The 15,000-nt window shown below is 35.6% G+C and overlaps 2 protein-coding genes across 3 annotated transcripts in view; one reads left to right on the forward strand and one right to left on the reverse strand.

Moving 5' to 3' along the window:
- The window catches only part of LOC135207047 (trigger factor-like), a 4,214-nt gene extending 704 nt beyond the window's left edge, over window positions 1–3,510 (reverse strand). For both annotated transcript variants that reach the window (XM_064238679.1, XM_064238677.1), the window contains exons 1-2: window positions 3,358–3,510; window positions 974–1,093 (exon numbers count right to left, since the gene is read on the reverse strand). In XM_064238679.1, the coding sequence (XP_064094749.1) occupies window positions 974–1,093; window positions 3,358–3,362 (125 nt within the window). In that variant the 5' untranslated portion in view covers window positions 3,363–3,510. The remainder of the gene's footprint in view (window positions 1–973; window positions 1,094–3,357) is intronic.
- Window positions 1–15,000, forward strand: part of LOC135207051 (cubilin-like) — a 252,388-nt gene that overhangs the window by 78,261 nt on the left and 159,127 nt on the right. The gene's annotated exons all lie outside the window — the stretch shown is intronic.

The raw sequence follows: 15,000 nt of genomic DNA on the forward strand, positions 1-15,000 counted from the left end.
TACTTTTTACCAGCCACGATTTACTGCCTTCTGTACCAGCTATGTGACGTGCCCCAAATTTAGGTATGATATTGGCATTCGAGGTCAAGTAGAGTTACGTTACTAATACTTTACTAAAGCTTGTATTTATTTTCAACCCTTCAGCCTTGTTTTCACAGTTTAGAGGTTATTAGACTGTTTGGTCTTCTGTCCCGACTGTGTCGTATTGCCCTCTGATAGGATGATGAAGATTAAGATTATAACCTCCTAAGCCAAGTTGTGTTCTTAGATCCGTTCTTCATATTCGCTACCTCTGTTTTTGGGTTTACATAATGTGTTTCCAGGAACAGACAGCATTTCTCTATAGTATAAATCAAAGGCAAATCTGGTTTTGGATGAAGCAATATAAAATCTAGAACAGTCCATGAACCCGTGGCAGTGGAAACCTGTTAGACTGTTGTTTTGAGTATGGGTCAAAATAAACCATATTTTCCGACTGCGAGAGTTAATAAAAAAAATGGAATAAAAAAAAAAATCCTCAGTATCAAACTTTGAGGAAAGTCCCATTAAAACCTCTCCTCTGAATAGAGTAGAATGCACGATATTCTTTAAGGATTTCCAGAATTAAAACCGATTAGTTGATTTCTGTGAAATTCGATAAATCCTACGAATCTGGGGGAAGAAGCATCGAGATATGCAGCCAATTGAAAAAAAAACTGAACAATCAGTTTCGTTGACTTGAACATTAGACTTCTTCGGCCGGTATCATGAAACATGTTACATACCTTTCTGTTTACTTTATGCATTTCATTCTACAAAAATATAAATACCAGTTATCGTTTACTTAGGCAACTGACTTCTGCTGATCATATCAAACATCCTACACGACCAAAATTGTGGTCTTTCATACTAAGCGTTAGATTTTCCCACCTCTTCTGTACTAAGTGTTATAGAATTCTTCACCTCATCTGTACTAAGTGTTAGATTTCCTCACCTCTTCTCAACTGCGGCAGCAGCAACCTCTGCCGGCTGGAGATCTGGACTAGCATTGTCGGCAGGAATAGAATAAGATCCGCCAATCACGGCCAGAAGACCCAACAGCACAATGGCGAATCTGAAAGAAACGAAATGCGTGTCATTAATTCGCTTGGTTTTGATTGTTAAAGCCTAAATGGAGGTGACAAATCATGTCTGATAGTTGATGGTCGTTCTGACTTTTCTCTCGTGAATAATAGGAGAGTCTGAGGATCTGACACATATACAATAAATATATATAGTATGCACACACACACACAAATATATATATATATATATAATATATATATATATATATATATATATATATATATATATATATATATATATACATACATACACATATAGTGTGTATAGGTATAGAAATATATGTCTATACATAAATATGTGTTTGTTTGTAAGATTATTGAATTGTGTGCAAACGGTTGTTCTTCATTAATTTCTGACGTTCGCGGTTAATTAAAGAATTTATAAAAAAAACAGCAGTTAAACTATAATTAATTCACAATATTTGGTATCCAGCTCTGTCTGATACAACGCTCCTGATTGGCTAGCTACAAGCCAGTCACAGGGCTGGAAACTGACCAGTATGTTCCCATCATTTAGGGTGAAAATGAGGTGTCATGAAAGTTAAAACTTTCGAAAGACATGTTAGTCAGGAGAGGTCGGAGCGGAGACGCATACTTTCAAAATGCTGGGAGGATACTGGCCAGTTTCCAGCCCTGTGAATGGCTCGCAACTAGCCAATCAGGGGCGTCGTAATGGACGGGGCTGGATACCAAATGCACGGGTGCTGTGAATTAATTGTGGTTACAGAGAATAAGGAAGAACCCAACTTGGTGCATAGAATTAGCGTTTAGAGTGAGTGTCCTTGCATGAAATGGATTGATAGTCAGTTCTGAGCCTGGAAACTAGGGGAACTTTGGTATAAAAAAAATTCAGTTTGTTAATAGCTACATTTGATAATAAACAATTACACGTTGACACGATTTATAATTGTTTTTCGTTCTTTCTTCGCCCTTTTCCAGTCTTAAATCACCTTGGGTGATTCATATATAAATTTGCAGCAAGTTGCAACAAATTAGAAATACTTAGATAAACTATGAACAAACTCAGAGGAGCATCCTCATTTGCCTCATCGCACAGAAGTGTCTCATATAAAAAAATTTTCCCCTTTGGCAAATGTTACCGTCTTGCTTTTGAAGTTCCTCGCTTTCAAACCCCATTAAATGAAAATATCATGAAGATTGTCGTCTTTGGGAAGAAATATCGCTGCCCCTCATTTTATTTAAGATATTGTGAAAGAATTTAAAAGGCCTTGGGATGAAATTTAAAAGATACTGGCAGCCCCAATTTTAGGGTGTTGGACTTGGCGGTTCTTGTGTGAACATTCGCCTCAGATTCTGCATTAGTGTAGGTACCGGAGCTGGCTGGATGACTGACCGCCCCATTTTTTTGCAGATAAAGCAGACAATATATGTAAAAATGAATACCTTTATTTTTGGCTTTTCAGAAAAAGATCTTGCACACTGAGCTCTTAGAAGGTTTCCCATTTTTGAGATGTTTGAAATCCAAATTGCTTTAGCTACACCAGAAAAAAAAAGTTTGGTATGAAAGCTCCAAACCTGAGAGATTTATGCATTGCAATAATATCTGTGTGTTTCTCAGAAGGCGAGTCTTCACTGAGATTAGGCTTAATAAGTATTCTGATCTGCATTCATGCCTATATATCATACATAACATTACAGTCTTAGCCATGTCGTATGTTGATTAGCACTCTGTACAGAGGGACACCAACAAGGATTACTCCAAGAAAAGACAAAGCCTAAGAAGGAATACCAACTCTGTACAGAGGTTTACTCCAAGAAAAGACAAAGCCAAAGATGGAGTACTGACTCTGACTCTGTACAGAGGGACACCAGCAAGGTTTACTCCAAGAAAAGACAAAGCCAAAGATTGGAGTAATGAAACTCTGACTCCGTACAGGGAGGGACACCAGGAGGATTCTCCCTGAAAAGCCAGCAAAAGAGGTACTGACTGGACTCGTACAGAGGGGACACCAGGAAGGATTACTCCAAGAAAAGACAGCCAAAGATGGAGTACTGACTCTGTACAGAGGGACACCAGGAAGGATTACTCCAAGAAAAGACAGCCAAAGATGGAGTACTGACTCTGTACAGAGGGACACCAGGAAGGATTACTCCAAGAAAAGACAGCCAAAGATGGAATATAACTGATGCAGTAACACAAGTTCTTAGCCTTTACGCAGTTATATGTTGGTTATGACCCGATCTCGCTTCATTACAAAAAAAAAATAAAAATAAAAATAAAAACACTACTTACTTCATTTTTGTGGCGGTAGCTGTCTTCTCTGCGTGAAATGAAAAAGTTTGTCACAATGGATCTGAGTGAAGTGACGATTAGAAGCTGTTGTCCGGTATATATACCCAAATTTACTTCCAACTCATCCAAGATGACAGGTACTAAAAGAAGTTGCCAGCTGCTCCCAGACTCGGCAAGGTTGCCAGATGCTCTCAAAATACAATGTCAGTTTACCCATTTACATTTTGTAGCTATATTATAACAAATCAAAAAACGAGATGAATATGTCAGTAACTGTGTGGCAGCTCTAATCGCGCTCTCTGGAAGAATTTTAATTTTATTTTATCAGAACAAAATGTATGTAAGTAAAGTGGGATGTAGAAACTCACACAACACGTGTAATGTACACAGTATAGCACCATAGGGTCAGCAGGTGTTTGACATATGGTCATGATACCGCTGACTCTACACAAGTTTCTACGTAGTTATGTGTAGCCGTCTTCTTTGTTTATCATACTGTAAGGTTAATTTGCAATTTTATTGATTACGACGTTCAGAATGAATTTACAGTATTGCATTTCGATAAAGTTAACCATTAGAGACAACGAAAACAACAATAAATAATAATAATGATAATGATAATAATAATAATAATATCATCTCATCCATATGCAGGAAGTGCAATATGAAAAACGAGACCATGAACCACATAGCAAGCGAATGCCCGGCACTTGCACAGAACCAGTACAAAATGAAAAATGAAACCATAAACCACATAGCAAGCGAATGCCCAGCACTTGCACAGAACCAGTACAAAATGAGGCATGATTCAGTAGCAAAAGCAATCCACTGGAGCCTGTGCAAGATACACAAGCTAGCTTGCAGTAATAAGTGGTACGAACACCAACCTGAGGGAGTGATAGAAAGCGATCAGACAAAGATCCTCTGGGACTATGGTATCAGAATAGATAGGGTGATACATGTCAATAGACCAGACGTGACGTTGTTTGATAAAATCAATAAGAAAGTATCACTCCCTGATGTTGCAAAAAATTGATAAGTATCAAGACCTGTGAATAGAAATGAGAAGGATATAGGACATGCTAGTGAAAATTATACCCAAAATCATAAGAACACTGGGCACGATCCCAAGATCCCCGAAAAGAAACATGGAAAACCAAGATACTGAAGTAGCTCCAGGACTCATGCAAAAGAGTACGCTACTAGAAACAGCGAGAGACTGGAAACACCACTTCCGGGTGATTCAATTTGGTTTATTACTCTACGATTTGAGAACATTAACGGAAGAAAAGCATTATTAATATTGAGCTATTAATTTGAAATTGCTCGTAATCTACAACAAATGGATAAAATACATTGCTGAATGTCATTGCACTGTGAGAACTAGAGCACATGTGAATCGGGCTATGGGGTGGGGGGGAAGGGGGAGTAGTGGGAGGGGAGTGGGGGAGGGGGGGGGGATGTGGGAGGGGGAGTGGGAAGGGGGAGGGGGGAAGGGGTGGCATGTCCGTAGGCGGTAATGGAATGTGGAATGAACGGTGGCGAAAAAGAACAAGTGGAGGACAGGGAAGTAAAATTTCTTTTGCTATTAAAAGACTGACTCAAATTGGACTTACGGTGGTCGATGACCTTTGCTGTTGTAACGTCAGTAGTATACGCGAGTTAACCACTCCGTCACTTTTCATTCATGAATCCACGTCAGCCCACACCCAGAATGAAATCGGGTGAACATAGTAGGTGTAACCAAAGTCTAGAGAATCTCTAGATAGAGAATCTCTAGACCTTGAGCGGAACAGTTACTGCCATCGTGCTTTGTATCAAGAAATGCTCTCGTCAGGTATAAGGTAATACAAAGAAAAGAACATTGAAGAAAAAAACTGGGTAATGACATAAAAGTCTTTGTTTATATTTTTTTTTGTTTTTTATAAAGGTAAACCAGAGGGCCAAATGTTTAAAACCATTCTGTGATTTAATGAAGACAAAGCGATGGCATAGAAGGGCAGGGATGGAGCTGAACAGTTTGCAGTTGTGACAGTTTTGTTGCTGACTCTAATTTTAACTCTTTATCGTCACATGATGGATCTTATTGGCTTCAGAATCAAACTGCCCCTTTCTTCGGAAATATTACTGTGGAAGTCGTATTATATATGTGTAAATGACGTATCTTTTTATGCACTCTTTTAGATATTCGCTATTGAACACTTTTCTTACACATGAGTATTTCACTCCATTCCCTGTTAGGTTTGCTCTTGTGGATCTTTCCTCATGAGTTGAAGTAATTTGATCTTGCTGTATTTCTAGTACTATTTTTTCATTTTCTATTACATAGTTTCCCTTAAATAATTTGTTTCTTTTGCCACTGGTGATGTTGCAAGATCAAACTCATATCTGCAAACTATTTCTATTTATTAATAGACTTCCAGTAAGCCAGATTCATACTGATTCATAAGTTTTTCGGTTTTTCTTTGACATTCAATAGAAAAGAAGTCTCGTTCTTACAGTTTGAGCACCGTTTCTACAAATTAGTTTTAATTCTGTTTCACTCATACTGTGACCTGCGCCAGTTTAGCTGTTATATGTTTCTTTGCATTAGTTTACAGGACAAGTTTTGAGTCATAAAGGTTAGGTTTCTTTAGTTAGGTGATATCTGAGTTATTAATCTTGGTCCTTTTCATCATCCATATGTCAGTAACTTTTTTGACCAATAGAAGTTCTTCGAGGTTGTTTTTTTTTACCAATAAGTTCGTCGAGGTTCAGTTTTTTTGACCAATAAGTTCTTTGATTTTCAGTTTTTTTTCGACCAGTAAGTTTTTCGAGGTTCAGTTTTGTTTTACCAATAAGTTCTTCGAGTTCAGTTTTTTTCAATAAGTTCTTAGAGGTTCAGTTTTTTCAATAAGTTCGAGGTTCAGTTTTTTACCAATAAGTTCGAGGTTCAGTTTTTTTTACCAATACGTTCTTTGAGGTTCAGTTTTTTTGCCAATAAGTTTTTCGGGGTTCATTTTTTTACCAATAAGTTCATTGAGGTTCAGTTATTTTGACCAATAAGTTCTTAGAGGTTCAGTTTCTTTAACAATAAGTTCGAGGTTCAGTTTTTTTGACCAATAAGTTCGAGGTTCAGTTTTTTTGACCAATAAGTTCTTCGAGATTCAGTTTATTTTACCAATAAGTTCTTTGAGGTTCAGTTTTGTTTACCAATAAGTTCTTCGAGGTTCAGTTTTTTTACCAATAAGTTCTTCGAGGTTCAGTTTTTTTACCAATAAGTTCTTCGAGGTTCAGTTTTTTTATGCCAATAAGTTCTTCGAGGTTCAGTTTTTTTACCAATAAGTTCTTCGGGTTCAGTTTTTTTTACCATAAGTTCTTCGAGGTCAATTTTTTGCGCATAGTTCTTCGAGGTTCAGTTTTTTTTTACCAATGAGTTCTTCGAGGTTCAGTTTTTTTTTAACCAATACGTTCTTCGAGGTCAATGTTTTTGTCATAAGTTCTTCGAGGTTCATTTTTTTGCCAATTAAGTTCTTCGAGGTTCAATTTTTTTTGCCATAAGTTCTTCGCGGTTTCAAATTTTTTTTATTTGGCCATAACGGTTCTTCGAGGTTCATTTTTTTTTGCAATAAGTTCTTCGGGTTCAAGGTTCGTTTTTTTTTTTTTTTGCCAATAAGTTCTTCGAGGTTCAATTTTTTTGCCAATAAGTTCTTCGAGGTTCAATTTTTTTGCCAATAAGTTCTTCGAGGTTCAATTTTTTGCCAATAAAGTTTCGGCTTCATGTTCAATTTTTTTTTAACCAGTTAACAAGTTCTTCGAGGTTCAATTTTTTTTTTTTTTTGCCAATAAGTTCTTCGAGGTTCAATTTTTTTTGCCAATAAGTTCTTCGAGGTTCAATTTTTTTTGCCAATAAGTTCTTCGAGGTTCAATTTTTTTTACCAATAAGTTCTTCGATGTTCAATTTTTTTTTTGCCAATAAGTTCTTCGAGGTTCAGTTTTTTTTTACCTAAGTTCTTCGAGGTTCAGTTTTTTTTTACCAATTAGTTCTTCGAGGTTCAATTTTTTTACCAATAAGTTCTTCGAGATTCAGTTTTTTTTTTACCAATAAGTTCTTCGAGGTTCAGTTTTTTTACTAATAAGTTAATCGAGGTTCATTTTTTTTACCAATAAAAACTTCGAGGTTCAGTTTTTTTTTACCAATAAGTTCTTCGAGGTTCAATTTTTTACGAATAAGTTCCTCGAGGTTCAGTTTTTTTTTTAGTAATAAGTTCTTCGAGGTTCAGTTTTTTACTAATAAGTTCTTCGAGGTTCAGTTTTTTTTACCCATACGTTCTTCGAGGTTCAGTTTTTTTACGAATAAGTTCCTCGAGGGTCAGTTTTTTTTACCAATAAGTTCGAGGTTCAGTTTTTATTTTTACCAATAAGTTCTTCGAGGTTCAGTTTCCTCTATGTTCCTGATTCATGATCCAACGTGGCTTCTCTTCACATTGTGTCGAGTGAAGTACCATATCACTGTGCGTATAAATGATGCCACAACTGTTTCCATCAGTAAAACGCCATGAAATAGGTCTGTCAGTAACTTTTCTGATTAAGAACACTTGGATGCTAACTAACAGCTTTTCGGGGAAGTATGCCGTATTTAGCACGTGGATTACCATATGTTATCTCACTCTCTATGACCAAGTAAGTCTTGGATATATTGTCACTTATAGTTTTCAGCATTTTCACGAATAAAGCGTCTCCAGGGCTCTCTCGATCAGATAGTGTGGTAAATTCTAAAACCAGGTAAATCAGTCAAGTGTATAAACTGAACATTTTGATCACCTGTATTGTCATGAATACAGACATGGATATTGTAGAGTGAAATCCTGCGCCGTCTTTTCATTCTGGCATTCGTTGGCAGTGGTTTGCAAGTAAAAATTCGTTTTATTAAACCGGTAAAATACTTTTAAAACGAGAAATATGAAATCACACAAACGACTGCTAAGATGCAATTGCAAATTAAAATTAAAATAGAACATTAAAATCTTAATTCAATTCGCACGAAAGGTCGGATAACATTCACAATTTTACAGACAAAGAATGGAATGAATAAAGTATATATGAAATCAAACTACATATTCAACAGAATGACATTTTAAATTCGACGACGATGAAGTTAAACGAATATATGTAGAAAAAAGTACAACTGCTTTTATTTTGTCTTCACAGACTAGATTTCAATTTGGAGGAATTTTTTTTTTTCTCAGTTTGAAGTATAAAATTCGTTGGCACCAGTTATAAGCCTTACAATTTGTAAGATGATTCTCCTACACTTCCATCTGGACAGACAATCTTTACGAAACTTATTCAGCGAATCAAATGAAGACCGATAAATCCTTTAACGATACTTCAGTTGAACTTTCTTAGGGTGACCCGATACATTTCATTCAAGAATTTTGATATGATTTTCAGTCCTAAATTCACGTAGAAAGCCCTAACAGCGCCTAACTGGTACCCACATGGCAGAACACATGAATGCCTACGTGAGATATACATAAAAGGTACAAATGTGCCGGCACGGACTCGCTCAGAAGGACATACATACGAACGATAACAAAAAATCAGTCATCACATACGTACACACACACTGAGTAACGGTAGAATAAAGAGGACAAACTTCAACCAGTCTACACATAGGGAGATAGAATTAATGCACAGTTCGCGTCGTATGCCATTGCATAATGAACGCGTCTGTTCAATTAAGTTTCGTTTACAATTGTTACGTGACAGAAAGCATAACGAGAAGGAGTCTTCGTAACAAAAATGAAGAGAGGTTCGTGATTAGCGAACGACTGTGTTATGATTCTGGTCAAGTTTCTGTTTCGGAATTTTCGGGCTGTGTATATTTCCTACATACATGCATATACATACACATATAGCTTTGTCAAGTGATGCACGGTAAGATGGATTGTTCACTTGAGGTTCTGTTTCTTTTTTGTGTGTTTGCATGTATACATTTATTTCATGTATACATGTACACATGCAATTTTATGATATTGTTCTGAGAGTCAGTTTTTTTTAGCTCGTCTATTGGTATTCCCCGTATGCTTATAATATATACATACACACATATACATGTACTATGTATACATTTATACACACACACGCATATATATATATATATATATATATATATATATATAGATATATAGTATATTACGTATATATATTTATTAAATATGCATACTATATATATATATGCTATATATTTATAGACTTATTTATTATATATATATATATATATATATATATATATATATATATATATATATATATATATACTATATATATCTATATCATAAATATATATATACACATGTACATATGTGTGTACATATTATAAGCATACAGGAAATATCGATAGAGGAGCTAAAAATAGAAAACTGACGCTCAGAACAATTATCATACAACACGTCGTTTGTGGACTTACAAACCGCACCAGGAAGAACAAAAAAATGACAAAGGTGTCCTAGTTTTTTGTGTGTGAAAACAAAATGTTTTACAGATGTTACGTATCACGCAACGCGAAAAAAATTATAAGTTTTCGTTTTTGAAAACTGTGCAGTTGGACACTTCGTCATATAATGAAGATATTCTGAAATTACTGTTTAAATTGATGAAAGCTTAATGCTTGTATCGATGTTTCTGTAAATCAATATGCATTGGGTTATTTTGAGCTTTCTTCGCTAATTAGATACATATACATAATCCAGAAAATTATCTCACTATATTTAGATAATTTCACTGTATTTAAATGATCAAGAAAAGCAAGATAATTACTTCGGTGTTTTTTTCTTTGATTCAACTGGAATGTGTGCTCTAAGATAAGACGATGTGGGTTCATCCTGTAATAAGAATTGGTAGCCGGTATATTATTGTTTACAGATTTCTAGCCCCTTTGGGATCGAACCCAGGATTCTCTGAGCCAAACAGACCAAAAACTCCTTTGCTTTTTATTTGGAAGCCCTGGGTTCGATACCGATGCGAGTTGTCATAATTTCTATCATTGTTAGTATTAACAACAGCAGGATCTACACCGACGTATATATAACATTAATTATAACAATAAAAGTTTGCTTTTTGTTGTAGTTTCTGCTCTCTTTCTTCTTATTGTTAATTTAATGATAAAAATGAAAATAATAAAATAGGTTATCTTGTATGGGTTGTCAGCGGATTACAGCTCAAAGTAGGATGTGTCAGTATTATTAAATGATTATCAAGGTACCAAAGCATAATGAACTCCAGTTGTTCAATACTGAACCAATAAAGTTTTTAGTAGCTAAATTCATGTACAAGTTAGATTACTTGTAACTCGTTATATACGTTGCAAATATAAGTGATCGACAAAAAACTTTTTTTTAGATTGTTAAGAAAAAGTTACGAACGAAAAGGTCTACCATTGTTCACCTGTCGAGTTGGGTATATCTTAGTTTAACGAGACCACTGAGCTGATTAACAGCTCTCCCTGGGCTGACCCGAAGGATTAGATATTCTTACGTGGCTAGGAACCACTTGGTCACCTAGCAACGGGACCTACAGCTTATTGTGGGATCCGAACCACATTATATCGAGAATTGAATTTCCATCACCAGAAATAAATTCCTCTGATTCCGCCGAGCCAGTTCGCCTGTCGAGTTATAAAGATAATGAATAAAACGCTTTACGCTGATTAGTCTCGAAAGGTATAATTTCGGAATATTGTTCCTACTTCTGCTTTCCCTAATTCTTAAAAATAAACTCACGGGATTTCTTTCTCCATGTGCTGAGGTGCTCAAATCTCATGCGACATGACTCCATAGAATTTCGTTCAAAATTCACTAACTGGCAACCTAGCATGCTCCATATTTAGACAAGTGTTATGTTGCCCACTCAGTGGACCTCTGGGTTAGGAATGAAGGCGAAATCCGGTTTTAGAAGGACAGTGGACGGAAATCTGGGTCTATTATTATAGACCTTAGCGTCAGATGGGTCTATTATTAAATAGAAACCTTGTGCGTCCATACATGGGTCTATATTATAGACCCTCAGCGTCATCTTGGTCTATATTACTAGACCTTTTAGTGTAGGATCTGGGTCTATTATTAATATTATATTATCCGGTTCATATTATTGATCCTAGCGTCAGTATGGTTGTCTATTTAATTTTAAGACCTTGCGTCATCTGTGGTCTATTATTATAGACCTAGCATCATCTTCGTCTATTATCCCTTAGACCTTAGCGTGATCTGGGTCTTATTATATTAGACCTTTAGCTGTTCTCTGGGTCTATTATTATAGACCTTAGCGTCATCTGGGTCTATTATTATAGACGTTAGCGTCATCTGGGTCTATTATTATAGACGTTAGCGTCATCTGGGTCTATTATTATAGACCTTTGCGTCTTCTGGGTCTATTATTATAGACCTTTGCGTCATCTGGGTCTATTATTATAGACCATAGCGTGATCTGGGTCTATTATCATAGACCTTAGCGTGATCTGGGTCTATTATTATATAGACCTTTGCGTCAGCTGGGTCTATTATTGTAGACCTTAGCGTCATCTGGGTATATTATTGTAGACCTTAGCGGCATCTGGGTCTATTATTATAGACCTTAGCGTCATCTGGGTCTATTATTGTAGACCTGAGCGTCATCTGGGTCTATTATTATAGACTTAGTGTCATCTGGGTCTATTATTTATAGACCTTTGCGTCATCTGGGTCTATTATTATAGACCTTGTTGTCATCATCTCTAAAACAACTCCAGTTGTACCTGCACTTCAGTTTGTTTTAAAAATGACCGCTGTCGTAAACACGGCGTTGTTCAGTTAAATATTACAACGCAGTTCCATTAGCAGGTGCGGAAGCGGGTTGTCGGCGCGCAGCCTCACAGGTGAAATTCACCTGTTGATAGAAAACTGAAGGTCCTCAAGCGTAAACAACCTTAATCGTCCGTTGTTGCTGAGCAGGGAAAAAAAAGTATTTTTTCCCTCAACCTGCTGCTCTTTCCTCATACGCGACCGGTTGTTTTCAGAAAAATAAAAAGAAAATATGTATTCGGGTTTTAGATGGACAAAATGGCCTTTATAGGAAATCATGAATGTAGATTTATTATTATTATTATTATTATTATTATTATTATTATTATTATTATTATTATTATTATTATTATTATTATTTCATAAAAAAAATGTATTCGGGTTTTAGATGGACAAAATGGCCTTTATAGGAAATCATGAATGTAGATTATTATTATTATTATTATTATTATTATTATTATTATTATTATTATTATTATTATTTTCAGGAAAAAAATTATTCGCGCATTATATGGACAAAATGGCCTTTATAGGAAATCATGAATGTAGTTTTATTATTATTATTATTATTATTATTATTATTATTATTATTATTATTATTATTATTATTATTGTTAAAAAGGTTGGCAGAATTAAGCGAGTTGATTTTATATATTGTTTTTTCTATTTTCCTTACAATTCGCTTCTCAGGCTCAGCGATGTTTCTGAGTAACTGGCCAATATTCATATTGGGAATTTTCAAAAAATTGTAAATGCTGAAGGAATCTTTTATTAGAACAGGATATCAGGTCCAGGTCAAGCAGGGGTCGTCGTCAGTGCCGGTATTATTCCGTAAGCGTAGTTCAGTTCGGGCCAGGGTCGTCTTTGGTTTAAGGGCTGGTGTTGGTGCTGGTATAGCTGGTATTACGTGACGTTTCGACCTTCTCGTAGGTCATCATGCCTCTTTTTGTACTGGTTCTGTGCAAGTGCCGGGCATTCGCTTGCTATGTGGTTTATGGTTTCATTTTTCGTATTGCACTTCCTACATATGGGAGAGATGTTATTTCCGTCTATCGTTATTTGAACATATCTGGTTCTTAGGGCCTGATCTTGTGCCGCTGTTATCATTCCTTCAGTTTCCTTCTTTAGCTCTCCCCTCTGTAGCCATTGCCATGTGTCATCGCTGGCTAGTTCTTTAGTCTGTCTCATGTATTGTCCGTGCATTGGTTTGTTGTGCCAGTCCTCTGTTCTGTCTGTCATTCTCCTGTCTCTGTATATTTCTGGGTCTTCGTCTACTTTTATTAGTCCTTCTTCCCATGCACTCTTTAGCCACTCGTCTTCACTGGTTTTCAGATATTGCCCCAGTGCTCTGTTCTCGATGTTGACGCAGTCCTCTATACTTAGTAGTCCTCTCCCTCCTTCCTTTCGCGTTATGTATAGTCTGTCCGTATTTGCTCTTGGGTGTAGTACTTTGTGTATTGTCATATGTTTCCTGGTTTTCTGATCTATGCTGCGGAGTTCTACGTTCGTCCATTCCACTATTCCTGCGCTGTATCTGATTACTGGCACTGCCCATGTGTTTATGGCTTTTATCATATTTCCGGCGTTGAGTTTTGACTTGAGTATCGCCTTGAGTCTCTGCATATATTCTTTCCTGATCGTGTCCTTCATCTCTTGGTGTTTTATATCCCCTTCTTCCATTATTCCCTGGTATTTGTATCCTGTCTCATCTATGTGTTTGATTTTGCTCCCATCTGGTAGCTTTATCCCTTCAGTTCTCATTACTTTGCCTTTTTGTATGTTGACTAAGGCGCATTTTTCTATTCCAAACTCCATCCTGATGTCCCCAGATACAATCCTTACAGTCTGGATTAGGGTATCTATTTCCTTGATGCTCTTACCATACAGCTTGACATCGTCCATGAACATCAGATGGTTGATTCTATTGCCTCTTTTCTTGATTTGGTACCCGGCATCCATCTTCTGTAGTACTTTTGTCATGGGAATCATGGCTACTACGAAGAGTAGTGGGGACAGTGAGTGGCCCTGGAAGATCCCTCTCCTGATATTAACCTCTGCTAGTCGTATTCCAGAGCTTGTAAGTATTATTATTATTATTATTATTATTATTATTATTATTATTATTATTATTATTATTATTATTATTTTCAGAAAAAAATTTATTCGGGTTTTAGATGAACAAAATGGCCTTTATAGGAAAGCTTGAATGTAGTTTTATTATTATTATTATTATTATTATTATTATTATTATTATTATTATTATTATTATTATTATTATTATTATTATTATTATTATTATTGTTAAAAAATCCACAATTATATATTAAAATATATTTCAATATCAAATACAACGGTGTTCCTCATCATTTTTTTTTTACATTTTAGCGTCTACACAGATAAGGAACACGGTTCAGGTGTTAGAAAGTCTTTTGCTTTTTACATAGAAATGCATATATATAATTGTTGATTTTTTAACAATTTGTTTTTCACGAGACTGTGAATTTCTTAACATTATTATTATTATTATTATTATTATTATTATTATTATTATTATTATTATTATTATTATTATTATTATTATTATTATTATTATTATTTATTAATTTATTTTTATGTATTAATTTATTTATTTTTGGTCTATCACAGTCATCCAATTCGACCGGGTGGTATTTATAGTTTGGGGTTCTGGGTTGCATCCTGCCTCCTTAGGAGTCCATAACTTTTCTTACTATGTGCGCCGTTTCTAGGATCACACTCTTCAGCATGAGTCCTGGAGCTACTTCAGCGTCTAGTTTTTCTAGATTCCTTTTTAGGGATCTTGGGA

Source organism: Macrobrachium nipponense, chromosome 31 (genome assembly GCF_015104395.2).
Source record: "Macrobrachium nipponense isolate FS-2020 chromosome 31, ASM1510439v2, whole genome shotgun sequence".
NCBI lineage: Eukaryota > Metazoa > Arthropoda > Malacostraca > Decapoda > Palaemonidae > Macrobrachium > Macrobrachium nipponense.